The following is a 21727-nucleotide window of genomic DNA, read 5'->3' on the forward strand; positions in this document are numbered from 1 at the left end:
TAACTCCTCCCCTTGAGTGTGGGGGCGGGGCGAGGAGAAGGTCAGGCCAGGAGTCACCCCCCAACCATGGGGCGGTCCCTTCCCTTCTTCCCACTCCCCGCCCCGTCGCTCCGCCGCGGTGAGGTCACGCGGGGGACGTCACGGGGTTGTGACGCCACTGAGGGGCGGGGCTCCCGGAGAGGAAGGGGCGGGGCACAGGCGGGCGGCGCTTGCGCAGTGGGCGCGGCGCGGGAGGAGGCGGAGGCGGCAGAGAAGCGAGAGGCGGCGGCGGCGGCGGAGGCGGCGGCGCTGGGGGGGGTGGGAGGGGGGGGAGCGAGAGTGAGTGAGTGGCTGAGTGAGTTTATCCCTATGAGGCGGTGAGAGGCCCGGGGCCTACCTCAAAGGAGCGGGGTCGCGGCGCCAGCTAGCAGCGGGCCCCCTCCCGGTCCCCGGGCCCGGCGGCGCGGCGGCGGCGTCGGCTCGGTTTTGAGGAGGCGGAGAAGCGGGTGTTCGGCCCCAGCCATGGAGGGCATGGACGTGGACCTGGACCCGGAGCTGATGCAGAAGTTCAGCTGCTTGGGCACCACCGACAAGGACGTGCTCATCTCCGAGTTCCAGCGGCTGCTCGGCTTCCAGCTCAACCCCGCCGGCTGCGCCTTCTTCCTGGACATGACCAACTGGTGAGCCGGCCCCGCCGCGCCAGCACTGGGGCCCGCGGGGAAGGGAAGGGACACCCGAGCGCGGCGGCAGGGCGGGCCGGGCGGGCACTCAGGGGCACCCCCTTCTCCGGGCGTGGAGGGCGTGTGGGGGAGCCTCCGGGACATGGGAGAAATTTGGGAGCTGAGTAAGGCTAGAGAGGAAGTACGAGGGGGAATCGGGGGCCACGGAGTGCAGGAGGGGCGGAAGGGAGACTGGGGAGGGGCTCCTGAGGTTCCGCAGAGAATTGGGGGCCGAGGAACGTGGAAAGAGGGGGAAAGACTTGAGTATCCAGGCATAGGGGTAGACCTGGGAGCAAGAGGCTGCGGTGTTGGTTAGGAGTAAACAGCACAGGAGATCTGAATTTGGGGAGTGGGAAAAAAACTTGGGGTATGGAGTTAGGGTTGAGAAAGACAGGGGTGAGGGGGCACTCTGGGAGAGAATTAGGTGTTATGGAAGAACCTGGGGCACGGGAGAGACTAGGGAATTAGGACCTGGGAGATATTTGTGTGTGTGTGTGTGTGTGTGTGTATGTTTCTCCATTCGAGGACAAATAGGGAAAAGGAAAAAAATATTATGGGGGAGGACAAGTGAGTACGGTAAGAGAGACGACTTTCTGAAGAGTAGTGCCAGGGAGGAGTGGGATGCCAGGGCAGGGTCTGGAAAACCCTTAGGAAAAGTGAAGGAAAGGACATTATCTTGAAGGAGGGAACTTTCTGAGGGCCGTGGAGCCCTGGACTCCAGAAGGCCAGAATGGAGAAGGGCTTATCTGAAGTAAAGCTCGGTTGTCTGGGATGTTTGGGAAAATGGAGAACTTGGCTTAGGCTGGGAAGCAAGTTTTTTGGCTTGGAGTCTCCTTGTAGAATTGGGGCAGAAGACCATGGCACTTAGACTAAAGGAGTGTTTCTTAGCTTAGTATGTGTAGCACTTGCTATTTTGATAAGCAGGGCTTCTCCTTGTTCTCTTAGGAGGGCGGTTGAGTTCACTTAGGGTGAGTGATAAACTAGAGACCATTAGAGTTCCTTTGAAAGGATTTCAGGTGAAACAACTCATTTTTCTTTTGTCAGAAAGCCAGGGGGGATGAGTGCCCTTTGCTCTCAGTGTTTGGGCATTCAGTCCCTTGACATGTGGAATCTTGTTTCTCTTGGCATCACTTATACAACCAGTTTCCCCTTTATTCCATGTCCACTGAATGCCTCAGGCAATGCCAGAAAAAAAGAGGCGGTAAGCCTAGTCTTTATCCCATTCCTCTTCTAGTCCTGTCTGGAATGATGCTCATCTTATCATCTTACTTGTAGCTGTGGTCATGCCAAAGGTGATGTGTGATTTTTTTTTTTTTTTTTTTTTTTTAGCATCATTGGTAGGCCCTGTTATTTTAGTTTTTTAAACTTGATTGTTATGGCAAGAGTAGGATTGAATTTCTAAATGTTTAGAAAACTTTTTTGAGGCATTCAGTGCAGGAGATAGTCTTTATAATTGAAGAAGCATTTGTGATCCCCACTTCTATCTTTTATATCTGGGATTATCTAAGAGGGGGACTACAGCCTACAGTAGTTTTCAGAAGACCAGCCTATGGTGTTTAAATAGTCCTTGGTAGGTGTTATTGGAAACACTGAGAACAGGTATTACACTAGTGAAATTTAGAAGTAAAGCTGTATCTTGAAGAGGGTTCTCTTGCCTGCCTACTTCCTACCCCCAGCTCTTTTTCTTCCTTGTTTACACTAGTTCAGCATAGGAAACTTGGCATATTGTTGCTGCCAGTTTGGTAGGAAGGATCATTATTTCTCCCCACCCCCTTGTGAGTCGTACCATTTAAACCCTGCCCCTATATGTTTTTAGTTCTTTAGAGTCAGTATTTATTAGTATAATTATGGCTACAGAACCAGTGTACTGAATTTTATATGTTTGAGGTGTGTTTGTTTAACATCTAAGATTGTATGTTTTTCGGTGTTGTGAAAGGTGAGGCACAGTGTGGATAAGAAAAAAAAAATAACTTAAAAATTATAGTTGCATTATAAAAATTTTATTTGAATTTTTTAATAAACAATTATTAACAGAGCAGCATGTATTCTAATGAGATGGCATCTTTGTATAAATCAAGGTGTGATACATTTCTAAGCAAAGCAGTGAGCCATTAAAAGATGGGTTCAAGTTTTAAAGCACTTAGAAGTTAGTAGCTGCTTAGGAATCCAGGCAATTAAGTGATAACTCAGCTTTAAGCTATATTACCTTATTTTTTGGCCATAGAAGTCATATTCTTTATTTTTGATTATAAAATGAAAAATTATTTTTGAACTGAAGGGAGTGAGGCTTGCTATTCTTTTCTTTCTAATGAAAGTAGTTAGCTCCAGTATTGTATTTTGATTCCTATTTTGACCTGGCTGTACTTTGTCTTGCTGAATTTTTGTTTAGGAAAATCTAGTTAAAATAAATACAGTCATGCATGTGTACTTGTCACAACATTTGTGTTAATATATAGAAATGTACTGTTTTTAAGTGTCATTTAAATGTCCAATTTTGTAAACTGTTGAGATCGTCCTAATACAGGTTGGCAAAATCTCAAATTGCTGTGATTAACCTGTTGAATTTGAGATGATTAACTTTACTATGACTTCGTAAGTGCCTGCCGTGGGTTTTAATAAATAACCACCATTCAGTTGTTTGATAACTGTTAGAAAATAATGTGGTAAATTAAAAATCATTATTTTAAAATGAAGGCCATAATTTTCTAAAATGAAACTTGGGTTGGAAAGACTATGCTTTTGTTTTCAAAAGTAAGTATTTTTTGTTGTCAGTAACAGACAACTTTTTAAGAAGCTGTTGAAGAACTGACTGAATTGAATGTTTTGGTCTTGTAAATTATCTACCCTATAAAGGATTTTTCCCTCAAGTCTTTAGCTTGTTGTGCATTATGTAGATATTTCTATTTGCTTAATTTGGGACGAAGTATATTTCAGTTTAAGCATTTTTGAAGTGTTTATACCTGAGCTGGCAGGCAGCCATGCTGCTGGAGATTGATGGAACTGCCTCTTAACAAAAGTAGTCAATTTTCAGTTCCTAAGTGAGTACATAAAGTGAATAAATGGTGTGGTGAAAAGACCTAGTATCTGCAGCCAACTGAAATGACTCGTAGATTACTAGAACTTTCTGTAGGTGGAATGTCTTGCAGAGACATTATTGGGCTGTGAGTATAGAACCTGGAGTTCTGAAACTGGAAGCTGGCTTAAGAGATTCTCTAGTTCATTCCAGTTTTTCTTGAAGAATTGCATATAATCCTTCCCAGATAGCTTATTGTTGCATCCCTGAGGGTAGAGATTTGTGTGATACCTTATTATAGTGTTTTATTACATTTCTAGTTAGAATTTTGTCAAAACTAAATTTCTCTTATTACAGTTTAAAACTTTTTCATTGCATATATCCTCCTTGGAGATGAAGACTATCTAATAAACACCTTCTTTAAGAGGTCAGAAAGTTTCTGTTAATTCAAATCACTGAAGCTTTTTAACCATTTATAATTAAAGCACATTCAATTTAGTGATTTCTCATCCTTTAATGTAGCTGAATAGATTGGTTTGTTTTAAGGGGGAACCAACATGATTCAGAGGAGAACTTCCGTATGATTTTTAAAAAATTTAACATAAAACCATTTTAACCAATTTTAAGTGTACAGTTGAGTGTCACATAAGATTTTAAGTTCACTTCTGGCCCTCAAAATCATTTGTCTCATGTTTTTAAAGTGAGTTGTTCTTTAGCATTTGTGACAAGAAGCAAATAACACTTTCAGATTTTATTTTGATTCGATTCGATTTGATTTGATTGATTGTTAAAGTAGGCTCCATGCCCAACATGGGGCTTGAACTTAAGACCTCAGGATCGAGAATTGCATGCTCTAGCAACTGAGTCAACCAGATGCCCCTAGATTTTATTTTATTTTTTAATACTTCTAGATATTTAGAGGACATTAACTTCGGAATTAATACTGGCCTTATTTTTGGTACAGGTATAAATACAATAATTTTGACTAGCATATAGCCAGTGTTGACTGTTCATTTGGCTGGTGCTTTGCAGTTGTGGTGTTGCAACATACTAGTTACCTGCAGGTGTCTTCAGGAAGTAGTGTGTATTTTTTGGAACATTACATGTGCCCATCGTGGGTGGAACAGATGCTTTCTAGAAAAGTAACTAGGGAAAAACATTTTTATACAGTCATGTCCTGTTGACTTTGTCAAGATTGTCAGAGGTACCGGACTAGATAAAATAAAGGTGTATTTGACACAATGAAGCAAAATCAGAATCTAGATGTGAAAATCAGTTGTATCTCTTATTTCATGGTACCTCTGCAGCCTAATCTTAATCCATTTCTCGTGACCTGCATGATATATCAGTTTCTGATCCAATCTCTGGTTTATACACACTAGTCTAGGACAAGTCCCTTTATAACAGATAAACCACGATATTAGTATGGGGTTTCTGGAATATAATGTGTGCCAAGCAGCAGTTCTGGGAGGAGGGTAGGGAAGGATTGCATAACACTTAATGACAGAGTGTTTTGCACTCTCTGACTTTTTAAAAAATGTTTGATTGATTGATTTAGAGGGCAGGAGTGGGAGAGGGGAAGATGGAGAAGGAGAGGGAGAGCATGGGGGGAGGGGCCAAGGGAGAGAAAGAGAGAGAATCTCAAGTAGACTTCCTGCTGAGCACATGGCTGCTCAACCCCCTGGGCCACCCTGGTGTCCCATGCTCTGTGACGTTTTTAAGAAGGTTGAGGGTTCTTGGTTTGGAGTTCTTTTCCACCCTGTTCTTAACTTTTTGAGTGGCACATAAAAGTTGAGACTCTCGGTATGATATAAAAAAGTTTACAAATAAAGCATCTAGATTCATTTTAGTTTTAAAAGGAATGCAGTAAAAAGTACATTGTTGTGCTACAGGAGGTCTTTACAAACAGCGTTGCTGGGGGACTTGTCTCTGTTAAAACGAGGGTGGATGGAGGTGGTTTCTTTGCCATCTCTTATCTTCCTGCTCCTTCCACAGAAAGTTTGTGTAGCACATAACAGCAAAAACTACCAACCAGACAGTGTTTAAATCAATGTATTTTGGCTAGAGCCTTAGCAGACAGTGTAATGCAAAAAGAAGACAGCCACTATTACAATTTGTGCACTAAGAGGAGAAGAACATGTCTGAAATGATCAGAGAAAAGTTTTGGGATAATGAGGAAACATTCATTTAGCAATACTAAATTAACTGAATAAAATTTCAGAACAAGTAGGAATGGACTGAATCAAATAGAACCAGTGATTCACGAAGATTGAATGACTACTATGGGCAAGTTGTGTTCTTAGAAGTTTTGAAATAATTAGGGGATTTGAATTGATGGAAAGGCAGTGTATTGGAGGTAGAGGATGTTTCCTGAGTGAAACCAGGAAAGAGCAAGTGGAGCAGAGCCATCTAGGATCTTGGCTTGGCTAGAATGTGACAAATGGAATCAGAAATGACAAGACATAGAGCTTATTTTTACTTTTTGTTTGGAATATTGTTGGTTTTTTAAAAATTGAGATGAAATCAATGAAACATAAAATGAAACCATGATGAAGTGAATAATTCAGTGGCATTTAATGTATTCACAGTGTGGTAGCTGCCACCTATGTCTAGTGAAACATTTTCATCACCTCAAAAGGAAACCTTACACCTGTTAAAGCAGTTGCTCATCATTCCTTGGAAACCCAAGCCCTGGCAACCACCCAGGTCCGTTTTCTCCCCCTTGCCCTGACAACCACCAGTCTGAATTCTTCCCTATGCGTATTCCTATTACGGATATTTCATATGAAGGGAGTCATACAGTACTAGTCCTTTTGTGTCTAGTGTTTTTCAAGGTTCATCCATGTCGTATAGCATATATCAGTACTTCAGTCCTTTCTATGGCTAAATAGTATTTCAGTATATGTTCTTACCACAATTTATCTATTCATCTGTTGATAGATAGCCAACCCATTTCCAACTTCTGGCTATTGTGAATAGTGCTGCTAAGAAAATGTATGTCCATGTATTTGAGTACCTGTTTTTACTTCTTTTGGTTATATACCTAGGAATTGAGCTGCTGGATTGTACAATAATTCTATGTTTAACTTTTTGAGGAACCATCAAACTGTTTTCCACAGCGGTTGAATTATTTGATATCCCCCCTAACAATGAACAAAGGTCTCTCCCAATTTCTCTTTCCCTTGCCAACCATTGTTATTTTCTTTTTTTAAAAAATAGCCATTCTTATAGCTATGAAGTGGTACCTCATTATGATTTTGATTTATATTTCTCTAGTTACTAATGATATTGAATGTCTTTTAATAAGCTTTTTAGGCATTTGTATACTTTCTTGGAGAAGTGTTTATTCAAGTCCTTTGCTTTTTTTAGTTGGATTGTTTGTCCTTTTTTTTTGTTCAGTTGTAAGAGTTTTTTATATATTCTGGATACTAGATCCTTATCAGATATGTGATTTGCAAATATTGCCTCCCATTCTGTAGATTATCTTTTCATTTTTCTTGATGATTTCCTTCAGTGCACAGTTTTATTTTGATGTGGTCCAGTTTATCTAATTTTTTGTTGTTGCTTGTGCTTTTTGCATTATATCTAATAATCCATTGCTAATCCAAGGTTGTGAAGATTCTTCTGTGTTTTCTTCTGAGAGTTTTACAGTTTCACTTCTTATATTTAGGTCACTGAGTCATTTTGAGTTAATTTTTGTATAGGGTGTGAGGTAGGAGTCCAGTTTAATCCTGTGTAGCTTAATTTTGATCATGTCAGATGCTCTGGAACTGGCTTCTCGTTGACTCTGCATTATTTCCTTTACTTGTATTAAATACTGTCTTTGGCTAAATGTAAAAATTAGACCAGAAAAGTGTGCAAGGTTTTCTTTTCTTTTCTTCTTCTTCTTTTTTTTTTTGAAGATTTTATTTATTTGACAGACAGCGATCACAAGTAGTCAGAGAGGCAGGCAGAGAGAGAGGGGGAAGCAGGCTCCCTGCCGAGCAAAGAGCCCGATGTGGGGCTTGATCCCAGGACCCTGGGATCATGACCTGAGCCAAAGGCAGAGGCTTTAACACACTGAGCTACCCAGGCGCCCCTGTGCAAGGTTTTCTGATGGGGGAAAATATTATGGATGTTTTATTGGCACCCCAAACTAATTATGTTTTTAAAAGGTCAGTCTATCCTTTTCCTCATCCTACCAGCCAGCTTTTCTTTCTGATTTTTCTCTTTTCTTTTAATAGCTCCATTAGTCTCCTAGACGTTAGGCTTGAACTGAATTCTGTCGAATGCTCTCTTGTTCCTGGACACCTCAAATCATTGCCAAAACCCATTCGTTTCCACCCTACAGTGTACTTCGCAGCTCTTTTCTCCATTCCCTTTGCTACCACCTTAACAGGAATACTCTCTAAATTGGCTTTCTACACCGGCTGTCTCCCTTCCAACCCATTTTGTGGGCTTATCACTACCAGATTAATCTTTCTAAATCACAGCTTTGATCTGGGCCATTTTTTTCTTAAAAACCTTTAACAATGCCCTTGTTGCATACCAGATAAAGAATAGAGTTTAGCTTGACATTCTGGACCCTCTAAAGATTGGTTCTGATTTATCTGCCTCTAACTTTCTGGCATATCTTTTTTTTTTTTTTTTAAAGATTTTATTTATTTATTTGAGACAGAGAGTGAGAGAGAGTACATGCACAGTGAGGGGAGCGGCAGAGGGAGCAGGAGAAGCCAACTCCAGGCTGAGCTGGGAGGTATTTCTTCTGTACCTTTTAGAAAATTTTCATGTCTATAGATTTTGCATGCACATGTATGTGCACATATACTTAGAAAATTTTCTTTGTGCGTGTGTATCTTTTAACGGTGTTGTAATTTGAATAATTGTTCTTCCTATCTGGTATAGTGGATACCACAGCCCTTGTACTGAGTTAGTTGTCAGGATACTTGGATAGGATCATCAAATAGGTATGTAGTTTTCTAAAAGTGCAGTGGTAGATTTGATCTCTTCAAATATGGTAGAATTTCTTCACTGTATTGAGCAACAGATTCTCATCCATTAATTTCATGTGATTATTAAAACTTTGTTTTGCTGTGTTAAGAGCAAAATGTGTTAACTAGTGAATTCATCTGAATTTGCTTGTGAGATATTGTCAGGGAACATATTTTATGAGTTAAACTTTTTAGGGACCCCAGACACGACTGAAACTCACAGAAAAGGTTTAATTCTTATTATTAAATCACCTTGTGCAGATGAAACTAATACACTTTTAACTTATAAGGGTAATTGATTTTGTGAGTGGTTTTCTAATGATTTGTCAAAGTTAATATATATCTTGGGAGGAGAGCAGTTTATTCCAAATACGGAACTTAGCCCCACTGAATTTACTATGTACTGGATTTTAAAAGACTCACTTTAAAAAATGAACAGTTGTGGTGCCCCTGGTGGCTCAGCCAGTTAAGCATCTGCCTTCTGCTCAGGTAATGATCCTGGGGTCCTGGGATTGAGCCCCGAATCGGGCTCCCTGCTTAGCCGGAAGCCTGCTTCTCCCTGCCCTTCTGCCTGCCACTTCCCCTGCTTTTGCTCTTTCTCTCTGTCAAATAAATAGGTAAAAAATCTTAAAAAAAAAAAAAAAAAGAACAGTTGTGTTTTCTTATGTATAAGCCTTGGCTCTGTGCGTGTTTCCAGGGGTTCACACTTGTATTATTGTGCTTGAGGTCAGTGATTCCCAGCCTATTGTGGAGCAAGAGCATACTACTCAATTGATTGAATGATACAGTATGCTTCTAAAGTACTTTCTGGTCAGCTTTTCTTTTCTATTTTTAAGGTTTTATTTATTTGACAGAGAAAGAGGGTAGGGAGCAGCAGGCAGAGAGAGAGGGAGAAGCAGACTCCCCGCTGAGCAGGGAGCCTGATGTGGGGCTCCAACCCAGGGCCCCGGGATCATGACCTGAGCTGAAGGCAGATGCTTAACTGACTGAGCCACCCAGGCACCCCAGCTTTCATTTTCTAAAGTAAATTTTGCTTTTTAATTTTTTTTTAATACTTTGATAATAGGCTTTGGGAGAATAGAAATCACTGGCTGAGGGATGGGGTTTTGCATACAACTGGGAACCAGCTGCCTTTAAATTTTTTAAAATTTAAAATAAAAACTATTTTATAATGATAAAAAGTTTTATTGTGACATAAATCATTGTGGATAAGCTAGAAAGTGCCAGTCAGCAAAAAGAAAACAAAAATAAGCCACACTCACAGGAGCCAGAGATAAATAATTTAAATCTTTTCATCTGTATTTTCGTAATACATACTGTAATATGTATACCTGTTCGCTTTACAAAAGTGGAGTATTTGCTGTATTCTAAGTACTGTTTCAAGTGATTGTTTACTCTGTAATTTAATGTTCACAATCATTTTAGGAAATAAATACTGTTACCCTCATTTTACAGAAAAGGAAAAGAGGCTCAGTAAGGTTGAATAATTTGCCTAAGATTACATGGGTAATAAGTGGTAGAAATAGGATTCAGATGTAAGCAGTTTGGAACCAGAGGCTGTGCTCCTCATTGCTGTGTTTTATACACCATGTGGGTTGCTAGGGCTGCCATAACAAATTATCACAAACCAGTTGGTTTAGAACAAAAAGTTGTTCTCTTACAGTTCTGGAGGCTAGAAGTTGAAGTCAGGCCATCAGTGGGGCTGTGCTCCCTCCGATGGTTTCTAGAGAAGAACCCTCCCTTACCCCTTCTTAGCTTCCAGTGGCATTTCTTGCGGTTCCTAGGCTTGTAGCTCTTTACTCCAATCTCTCTGCCTTAGTAGTCACATGGCCTTCTTCCTTGTGCGTGTGTCTCCCCAGGAGGACACCAGTCAGTTGGATTTCTGGCCCAGCTTAATCTGACATCTTCTGAACTAATTGCATCTGCAAAGACTATTTCCAAATAAGATCGCTTTCTGGGGTTCTGGGTGTATGTGAATTTTGGCGGATACACTTCAACTACTACACACACTATTTATAATCTGCTTTCACTTAAAATATGACTATTACATTTTTAATACGATTCTACACTGTTACTTTTAAAGGCTTCATAGTATTCCGTTACATGGATATAGAATAATTTAATAAACTTTTTTGTTGGATATCAGTGTTGTTTTTAATTTTTTATCACTATAAACTCAGAATATCCCTGTAGGTAAATCTTTGCTTGTATCCTTAATTATTTCCTTAGAATTTTTTCCTAGAATTAGATTGCTGGGCTAAAGATAAACATGGCTTTTAATGCTCTTAATATTTAATTGCCAAATTGTCTCTCTCGTAAAGGTCAGACTAATTTGTATTTCCACCACTACTGTGTGAGTAACTGTTCCTTTAATACCTCATCAATGCAGCATATTATAATCAAAAGAATTTTTTTCAGTTTTGTAGATTAAAAAAATGTGACTTGTTTTAATTAATATTTTGTCATTTCTAATGAGTACTTTTATGTCCTAAATGTGCATTTGTATTTCTTTTATGAATTGGCTGAACATGCCCTTTGTCCATTTTTTTTGGTCAGGAAGTGAGCTTTTTTGGAAAGGAATTTTTTTTTCCTGACTGTTAAAGTAGTAATACTGAATACAGAAAACCAGCAAATTCAGAAATGTTCAGGAAAGACAATAAAGAAATAAAGCCACCTGTAATACTACTCAGCTGTCAGTTTGGGTATATCAGTATATATATCAATAAATATATATGGGTATATCTATATATATATGTATGATGTATATTTTAAGTTAAAATATAACACGTAATGCTTTACAGCCTGCTTTTTCACTGAGCGTAGATACTTTGCTATGTCTGTTTTTCATGGCTGCTAGTATTCCATTACTTATTTTGTAACTTAGTTAAGAAGCCATTTATTGATATTGTTGTTGTTTTTCACTATTACAAATGTGCGTCTGCTTGCCTAATTATTTTCTTCTCTATTAATGTTTTAAGAAATTGTGGTGTATAGCTTATATATTTATTTTGGAGAAATTCTTAGAAGTGGAATTGCCAGGTCAAAGATAATGCCCTCTTGAAGGTTTTTGAACATTGACAGACTGCCTTCATGAAGTATGTAACAAAAATCTAAACAGTTACATATTAGAAAGCTTGCTTTCTGGGGGCACCTGGGTGGCTCAGTGGGTTAAAGCCTCTGCCTTCGGCTAAGGTCATGATCCCAGGGTCCTGGGATCAAGCCCCGCATCAGGCTCTCTGCTGAGCGGGGAGCCTGCTTTCCCCTTCTCTCTCTGCCTGCCTCTGCCTACTTGTGATCTCTGTCTGTCAAATAAATAAATAAAATCTTAAAAAAAAAAAAGAAAGCTTGCTTTCTGGGAATGATAATTTTTAATTTTTGCTGTGTAGCTTTATCTGATAGATAAAAGGCATTACATGTTTTAGTTTGCATTTCTTTGATTGCTTAATGAAATCTTAAGTATTATGTGTGTGCATTGGCTATTTTATTAATAGACTTACATTTTTATTTTGAAAAAGAAAAAGTATAATGAGGGGTGCCTGGGTGGCTCAGTGGGTTAAAGCCTCTGCCTTCAGCTCAGGTCATGTTCCCAGGGTCCTGGGATGAGCCCCACATCAGACTCTGCTCAGCAGGGAGCCTGCTTCCTCCTCCCTCTCTCTCTCTCTCTGCCTGCTTCTCTGCCTACTTGTGATCTCTGTCTGTCAAATAAATAAATAAAATCTTAAACAACAGAAAGAAAAAGTATAATGAACCCTGTGTACCCATCATCCTGATTTCACAGTCATTAATTTTTTTCCCCTTTAATAATTAATTAATTAATTGACAGAGAAAGAAAGAAAGAGAGAGAGAGAGAAAGGGAACACAAGCAGGGGGAGTGAGAGCCGGAAGCTGGATGTTGGGCTCTATCCCAGGACCCTGGGATCATGACCTGAGCCAAAGGCAGACAGTTAACAACTGAGGGACCCAAGCACCCTTGTCTTGTTCTTTTTTTGTTTTTGTTTTTGTTTTTTCAATCTTTTTTTCTCACTGGAAGAACAGTATTTTACTTTTATTGTTTGTTTGTTTTTTGATGGGGATCATGCTAGAGGCCAGGAGGGAAGAGGGAAGCGGGAAGCGGGGAGTGTGGAGAGAGAGTGAGACTCTTCTGTAGGCTCCACTCCCAGTGCAGAGGCCGGGGTGGGGCTCGATTTCACGACTCTGAGATCCTGACCTGAGCAGAAATCAAGAGTTGTTCTCTTAACCGATTGAGCCACCAGGCACCCCTCCAGTAAGGTTTATGCCAGTTTGTGATCAGTCCCCTCCCCCGCAACCGTGCAACCACCATTCTGCTGTCTCTCTCCTGAATTTGCATTTTCTGGATATTGCATGTAACTGTAAACGTGCAGCATTTAGCCTTTGTGGCTGGCTACTTTTCCTGAGCATGCTGTTTTCGAGGTTTAGCTGCGTTGTAGCAGGGGTCAGTTATGAAAATTCATTGTACTATTTTATTGCTGAATATTCTACATACATTAAAAAATAATCATTATTATGAACAACATAATCATTCAAACAGTACTGAAGTTTTCTCAGTGAAAGATAGGTTTGTTTTTTTTTTTTAATTCTAGGTTTTGCCGTCTCTGTGAGAGATGGTACCTACTGTCAGTTTCCTGTGTACCTTCCCAGATGTTGTTCTACATAGTTTTAATACCTGTAAATGTCCTTGCTTCTTTATATCTTTGGCATTTTAAAAATTGATATGTGTGAGTTATATTTTGTGCATTTTTTTCAGTTTTCTATTTTTTTACTTGTCAGAATTTTATTTTGTTACATAATTATAAAACTAATACAGGTTTCTGGTGAAAAGTTTACATAGTATGTAAATCCCTGTGTTTTCCCTCTCTCACCTTATTCTCCAGAAGTGGCCATTACTCTTTTTTTCAGAGACACCTTGTGCCTTTGTAAGCCTGTATTTGATCAGAGTGGTCACAGAGTCCATATGTATGTTAATGAGAAGTTATTGCTATACTTCTTTCTGTTCTACATACAGATTTAAATCCTTCCTCCTACAGTTTTTTTTTTTTTTTCCCTGAAAAAGAACTGTCTTCTGTATAGATAGTTAAAAATCAATGAAAGTAGTTCTTGATAGATGTCTTTAGGTCTTAAATGTTAGGTCTTGTTGGAAATTTTCTCCACAGTGCTTTAAAACAAACTTTGATACATTGTCAAGTATGGACTTTAGGCCAGGTCATTTCAGATCAATCATCTTCTTCAGTTGTCAAGAGTCTTTCTAACTGGGAGAGTATGATCTGTAGATGCAGATTTTCTAACTGGGAGAGCATGATCTGTAGATGCAGATTTTCTAACTGGGAGAGCATGATCAGTAGATCACTGGTATAGGAGAGGAGTTTCATCTCCTCCCCCATACGCACACACATGCAAATGGAGTCATACTATACGTACTGTTCTCAGATTAGTTTAACTTCACAGTATGCTGTGGACGTCACTTCTTTTAATGGGTGCGTGGTATTTATTTCATTGTGGCTGACTATATTTTATTTAAATGTATCCTTGTTAATGGACAGCTAGTTTCCAGGTATTTGCTTTTATAAAGCTGCTGTGGTACAGGTATGTTTATATACTTGTAGGTACAGTTCTAGAAGTGGAAATCCTGGGGTTGGGTATATGGGCAATTTAAATTTTGATAGGTAATATCAAATTCACTTCAAAAATATTGTAACAAGTTTATTTTTACTATCAGTGTACAAGAGTGCTTGTTTTGCCACACACTTTTATCAACCCAAGAATGATCTTTGTCCTTATATTGATGCTGGTTTGATAAGTTAAAAATGTATTCATTTTAATTTATATTGCTTTAATTATGGATGAGGTAGGACATCTTCCCATACCTTTATTGACTATTTGTAATCTTCCCCAGCTTTATTGAGGCGTTTTGTGCTTTTTTATGACTTACTAGTGTTTTCCTGTCTACCTCAATTGGATTGTTATTCTTTCTCTCATTGATTTGAGTTGTTTGCATATTAAGGAAATGAGCATCTCGCTAAATACTTGCCTTTCCTCTAGTTTGTCTTTTAACTTGGTTTATAACATTTTTTCACTTTGTGAATTTTTATGAAGTTGAAACCAGTAGTTTTTTTTTATTTCTGCTTTTGGTTTCATGCTTAGAAGTCTTTTCCCCACATAATTGTTACGTAATTATTATTTACCTCTGTTTTCTTTATCATTGCAAAATTGCATGTGAACCTTTTATATAGTTGAAATACATTATATAGTTGAAATACATTTGACAGTGTGGTGGGAGGTCGGTATCTAACAGATTTTTCAGATGATTCATTTTTCCCATTTTTGAGAAATTCATCTCCCTCCCAAGATTTGAAATGCTATCTTTATCATGTATTAAATGCTTATATATATGTGGGCTTATTTTTGCACTTTTTCCTTTGTTGTATTGGTATTTATGTCCAGTTTTCTAGGGTTGATTAAAGTTTTAAGATTTACTTAAAAGGTATTTTTGAGGGCAAGTACATTTTCTTTTTATAATTTAATTTTCATTTTATCTAAGTTATAAATACACATAGTTTCTACAAGTAAAGTAGTTCTGCAGGGATTAAGAACAGGGATTCTAGACCCCTTTTTCCTTCTTTCATTCCCCAGAATCAGTCTTTTTCAATTCTTCCAGCTGATTTTGAGGTTTTGTTTCTCTGCTGATTTATCCCCCCCCACCCCCCCCACTTTTAACCATTACCTGTTGATTCCCTACTGGGAGATGAGGATTTCTTTCTTTGATAGCCAGCTGGTGGTGAAGAGCAAAAAAGTTCAAAGCTCTTCTGCTTCTTACTATTTGTATGACCTTTGGCAAATTATTACCCTCTGTGTGCATTGGTTTTCTCATATATAAGGACAATATCTGTTTTTATCTGATGATTAGATAAGTTAATATGTGTAAAGATTTAGAGCTGTGCTTGGCACATGGAAGTTGTTCGTTTCACTCACCCTCTCTCCCATTCTTCTACTTTAATCATTCGTAATTTAAGTCAGTTTTTAGTGTTTATATTGTTTTAACTGTTTAAATGCTTATTGACATTTGAGCTATTAGTACATTTAGATTCATTTTCCTTTTTTGTACAATCTTTTGCTGCCCCAAGGGCAATAATTATGTTAACTCTTGGTTTGCTCAGTCTTTTAGATATTTTTTCCCTAAGTTACCCTCAAAGCCCTTACCAACTGTGAATCCCTTCTTGGTAAGTTCAGACAGTGTCATATCAGTTTTACCTTTTTGAAGAAGTTTCTTGCAGAGCATTTCACTTCCTCTGATCTGGACTGGTTGGGCTCTGGGTGTGCTGCACAGCTCTTACCACCCCTGGGACCCTGGGGATTTCTTTCACACTTCTCCTACTCCCCACCCTTTGTTGGAAACCTTGTTTCCTGGACCCCATTTTTTTTAAACTTCCTGAGAGTGCAGAGGAGATAAAACTTGAGACTTTTGTATTCTGAAACTATATTTTACTCTGATGCTTCATTGATATCCCAGTTTTGGTTAGATAGCAATTTCAAGGTTGGAAATATTTTTCTTGGAATTTTGAAGGCTCTGCTCCTTAGTCTTCTGTTTCTCAGTAGAAATGTTCTGATTCTTTGTTCTTTGTATAAATCCTGTCTTTTCCTTCTCTGGAAGCTTTTGGTAACTTTGCTGTGTCCTTGGTATTCTAAGTTTCATGGTGACACATCTCAGCATGTATTTTCTTACCTTGTGCTTAGCTTTGGGGAGCCCTTTCCATCTGGAAATTGCCCTCTTGTTCTTGGGAAATTTCTTGAATTAATCCTTTGTTTGCCTCCCCTTCATTGTCTGTGTTCTCTTTTCTTAGATCTCCTGTTTTTTAGGTATTGGACCTTCTGGTCTGGTCCTCTGTCTTTTTCTCTTTTCAGCTTTTGACAGTTTTTTGGTGTTTTTTTTTTTTTTTTTTTGCTTTACTTTCTGGGAGATCTCAGTGTTGTTTTCTTCAAGTTTCCATTTCTTGCTATAGTCCTTTTCTCTCATATTCGATACTTTACCTTAAGTATTTGGTTGTTTTTGGCTGTCTACTTCTATTTAAAAGTAGGACACAGAAAGTGAATTGGAGGCTATGGACCTGACTATAGTTTTGTCTAGTGAGAGCTTTAAAAAGCCCCACCCGTTTCCTCCAGGGTGAGGCATTCACCAGCCTTCATATGTAGTGTTTAGACAGTTCTAACATTTGGGTTTAGGCAAATACATCTCTCTTTTTTTTATCCGGATCTTCACCTTCACTTGTAGGGTACCCACTGCTGTTAATTCCTGAAATTTTGGGAATCCTCATTTTCAGTCGGGTTGCTTCTCTCCTTTTCCCCACTGCTGGCTGAGGAGGATTCAGCTTTCTCAGGTTGGCTCAGTCATTTACCACTTACTTGTCTGTCTACCTTCCAGGGCCCCAAATGTTGCTTCCTCACTTGATCACTTTATTCTTGTGAATTTATGATCCCCTCCCCCATTTGTCTTCTTTTGTCATAGACTGGTTTATAAACACCAGAAATTTATTTCTCAGAAGATCTAGAGGCTGGGAAGTCCCAGATCAGGGTGCCAGCAGATTTGGTGTCTAGTGAGGGCCTGATCCTGGTTCATAGATGGCTGACTTCACATTGAAACACCACATAGTGGAAGGGGAGGGAGACCTCTCTAATCCTATTCATGAGGGTTCTACCTTTATGACCTAATCACTTCCAGAGTCTCCACCTCCTAATACCATCATATTGGAGGTTAGGTTTCAACCTCTGACTTTTGGGAGGCGCAAATATTCTTTCAACCTAGAGCATCATACGTGTATTTTAGGAGGGTTTTGGGGGGAGACCTGAAGCTAGTGCATGCATTTTTTAATTGGAAGCTGAAAGGTAAGCATTGGATTTACATCTAAACTTTATTTTGCCTTTTCATTCTTACTATGATTTATGGGATTGTTGGGATATGATATAAAATTTCAGCATGCTAATTGATCAAGTTGTGATGATTTATATACAGATAGCTTTCCTTTGCTGAAATGGAACTGTTTTACCTGAAGGATGAAGAACAGATTATTAATGGTTACCTTTGGCTATTCTCAGTTGGTTTTTATTTTCTTTTTTTACACTTTATTAATCTTTCCTTTTCACTGTAATTCCTAAATTTTCTACAATAAATATGCATTGCTTGTGCAATTAGGAAAAAATGACACCTAAATTGAGAAGAATTGTTAAATCCTTGGATAAAAATTGGCCCTAGATTCCAGAGTGCTGTGCTCTTCTTTTATTTAATCCTCAATCTTTTCACAGTCATGTTACGCATATCCTCTACCTCCTTTAGGCAATAATCTGCAGTTACAGACACTAAATTTGGGGGTGGGGGGTGTTTTGCAGAGTTCATTCTGATCTATCCTCCCAACTTTTTTTTTTAAAGATTTCATTTATTTATTTGAGGAAGAGAGAGAGACAGCGAGAGAGGGAACACAAGCAGGGGGTGTGGGAGGGTGAAGCAGGCTTCCCATGAAGCAGGGAGCCGGATGTGGGCTTGATCCCAGGACCCCGGGATCATGACCTGAGCTGAAGGCAGACGCTTAACGACTGAGCCACCCTATCTGTGCCCCTATCCCCCAACTTTTTATTTTGAAGTATTTAAAAACTATAGAAGAGTTGAAAGACTAATACATGAATACCTATATAATTGCCATTTTTACCACATCTGCTTTATTTTTTTTAAAAGATTTTATTTATTTATTTGACAGAGAGATCACAAGTAGGCAGAGAGGCAGGCAGAGAGCCAGGGGGAAGCAGTCTCCCCACTGAGCAGAGAGCCCCATGTGGGGCTCGATCCCAAGATGCTGAGATCATGACCTGAACTGAAGGCAGAGGCTTTAACCCACTGAGCCACCCAGGCACCCCTATCTGCTTTATTTTTAAGCACCTTTACTGAAGCTTGATTTACATATTATAAATTAACCCTTTTAAAATGGATAGTTGATTTTTAGTAAGAATTGAGCAACCATCACTATAATCCAGTTGTATAATATTTTCACCACTTCAGTAAGATTTCTTCTGTATGTTTACTGGTTTTTTTCTTTTTAAGATTTTATTTTTAAGTAATCTGTACACCCTACATGGGACTTGAACCCACAACCCTGAGATCAAGAATCATAAGCTTCAGGGCACCTGGGTGGCTCAGTTGGTTGAGCGACTGCCTTCGGCTCAGGTCATGATCCCGGAGTCCTGGGATCGAGTCCTACATCGGGCTCCCAGCTCCATGGGGAGTCTGCTTCTCCCTCTGACCTCTCCTCTCATGCTCTCTCATTCTGTCTCTCTCTCGAATAAATAAATAAAATTAAAAAAAAAAAGAAATATTAAAAAAAAAAATCATAAGCTTCACCAACTGAGCCAGCCAGGTGCCCCTGCCAGTTTACTGTTAATCCCCATTATACCCCCCAACCTCATGCAGCCGCTGATCTTTTTTTTTTTATCTCTAAGAAGTTATTTTTCTCTACTTATATCAACAGAATCATATAATATGTGGTCTTTTGTATCTTTTTTTTTTTTTTTTTTTTTACTTAGCATAATGTTTGTGAGGCATCTGTTTATATATCAGTATTTCCTTCATTTTTGTGGCTGAGTGGTATTCCATTGTATAGATATGTAGCATTTTGTTTATCCATTTACCAGTAGGTGGACATTTGGGTTGTTTCTATGTTTTGGTTACTATGAATAAAATTGCTGTGGACATTCTCCAGGAAGATTGTGTGGATGTGTGTTTTAATTTCTTTTCAGTAGATACTTAGGAATAGATTGCTATTTTGTATTTAACTTTTTATGCAACTGCCAAACTCTTTTCCAGAGTAACTACCATTTATATTCCCACCAGCAATATATGAAAAATCTGTGTATGGATTTATACACTTTTGTTTTTTTGTGGAACCATTTGAGATAAAATGCAGACAGCATGACATTTTACCCCTTGGTCCTTCTGTAAATATCTCCTAAGAACAATGGCATCATCCTACATTACTGCAATATTTTCGTCACTCTCTAGGAATAGTATTACCCAATATATATTCCATATCTAGATTTTCCTGTTTCTTCCCCAAATGCTCTTTATAATGTGGGGTTTTTCTGTTGTGTTTTGTTTTTGTTTTTAAATCCAGGATCTTCTCAGACTTCTCAAATTACATTTGGTTGTCATGTGTCTTTAGTTGCCTTCAGTCTAGAACAAGTTTCCCTCACCTTTGTCATTTGGATGTTTTATGACATTGACATTTTTTAAGAGTTCAGCCCATTTGCCCTCTAGAGTGTCCTGTTGATTAGTTTGATTGTTGATGAGTCTGATTGCTTCCTCACAGGTTCAGGTTAAACGTCGTCGTCGGCGTTGTTGTTGTTGTTAGAAATAATACATGGATGATTCTCTGTCTTCCGTTGTATCACATTCGGAGGCATATGCTGTTAGTTTTTGTCCCATTATTATGCTGAATTTGAGTATTTAGTTATGATAGTGTCTACCTCTTTTTTTTCTTTGTAATTAATAAGTAATCTGTGAGAGACTGAGAATATCCTTCCCCCCCAGCACTCTTTCTCCCAACTGTATTAGTATCCATAGATGATCCCTGCTCTGAGTTGTTTGGTTACAAAAAGGTAATTTTCTAATTCTTTTGTTCCTTCGTTTGTTAGTTGGCATGTCTTTTGTGAAAATATTGCTGATTTTTAAGTGGAATTTACCAGATTAAAATAAAAGATTTTATGCTGAAAGAAGAAAATTTTTGGTTATTTTTTAGTATATCTTAATAGTGGTGCCATGAAATGTATTTGCTTTACCCTCAGCCACAGAAGATCCAAAGAAAAGGTGCTGGAGAGAGAGATCTCCTTTACTTTTTGTAAAGCTAGAAATATAAAAGTTCCTTCAGTGTTTCCATTATTTTGGTGTGTTTGCTTGCTTTTCTCTCTTTGAGAGACCACTCTTTTTTAGAAAGAATCAGAAAAAGCTACAGAAAAATTTTTTCCCTGTGTTTTTATTAGTTTTTCTTTGTGAACCAAATCAGGTAGATTTTTTTCTTGTTTTTTTGTTTGTTTGTTTTGTTTTTTTTGATGGTTTTATGATTTTTTTTTTAATAGTCATCTAACTGGTGGCAAGTATGCCGTGTCATATAAGTAACTATTTTATTTTTTTAAAAGATTTTATTTATCTGAGAGAGAGAGGAGATCACAAGCAGAGGGGAGGGGTAGAGGGAGAAGCCGACTCCCCACTGAGCAGGGAGCCCAATACAGGGCTTGGTCCAGGTGTCCTGGGCTCTTGACCATAGCAGAACGCAAATGCTTAACCAACTGAGCCACCCAGGTACCCTAATTAGCTATTTTAAAAATTCCTTTTCTTTTGTAATGTATAAGAATTGCCATAGTTGGATGAGCTGTCTAGGCCTGAGTACTTCTCATCTGTAGCTAGTTGCCTAGAGCATGAAAACATTAACAGAATATGTGAGATTGTTTTCAAGTGTCCTACGATTTTTTTTTTTTTTTGGCTTTTTAAAAAGTTTTAGATGCTTTATTGTCCTAGGACTTTTAAAGGACCTTGTCTTTAAATGTTGTCTTCCTTGTTTGTTCTCAGTGATTGGTTACTGAAAAATGGCAGCAATCTCTTACATATTTACACTGTCATTTTATTATTGTGTAAAAGAAAAAGGGGCTTGGTCTTCTCAGGTTTGTGAGCTATCATCTGCCTTTATCACATTTCTCCAAGTTCCATCTAATTTAATATAATCTACTAGCTGTAAGTATGTCAGTAAGCTTTTTAAAGGTACCTATCTCATATGTACCAGAGAGTAGCCAAATATAGCCATAGAGTATTTGGAGATGGGTTGGCTGAAGGAAGAGTAGAGTTGGCATTAATGCTGTGTAGCATTATTTGGTGGTGATGATAACATTGCATTGGCTTTATTATATTGCATAGAACTTAGTCAAGGTTTATTTACTTTTTTGTTCTTATGGGAGAAAATAAGATTGATAACATAAGGGCTTTAAATTCTCTCTTAGGT

The 21727-nt window shown here is 38.6% G+C and overlaps 1 protein-coding gene across 3 annotated transcripts in view; it reads left to right on the forward strand.

Annotated features, from left to right (window-relative positions):
• The first annotated feature begins 234 nt into the window (after window positions 1-234).
• ILRUN (inflammation and lipid regulator with UBA-like and NBR1-like domains) overlaps window positions 235-21727 on the forward strand; it is a 94018-nt gene continuing 72525 nt past the window's right edge. The window contains exon 1 of one of the 3 annotated variants that reach the window (XM_080805369.1): window positions 235-659. In XM_080805369.1, the coding sequence (XP_080661495.1) occupies window positions 502-659 (158 nt within the window). In that variant the 5' untranslated portion in view covers window positions 235-501. The remainder of the gene's footprint in view (window positions 660-21727) is intronic. The other 2 variants (XM_080805371.1, XM_080805370.1) reach the window with 2 other exon arrangements.

The sequence above is a fragment of the Martes martes genome (genome assembly GCF_963455335.1).
Source record: "Martes martes genome assembly, chromosome: 6".
NCBI classification, from domain to species: Eukaryota; Metazoa; Chordata; class Mammalia; order Carnivora; family Mustelidae; genus Martes; species Martes martes.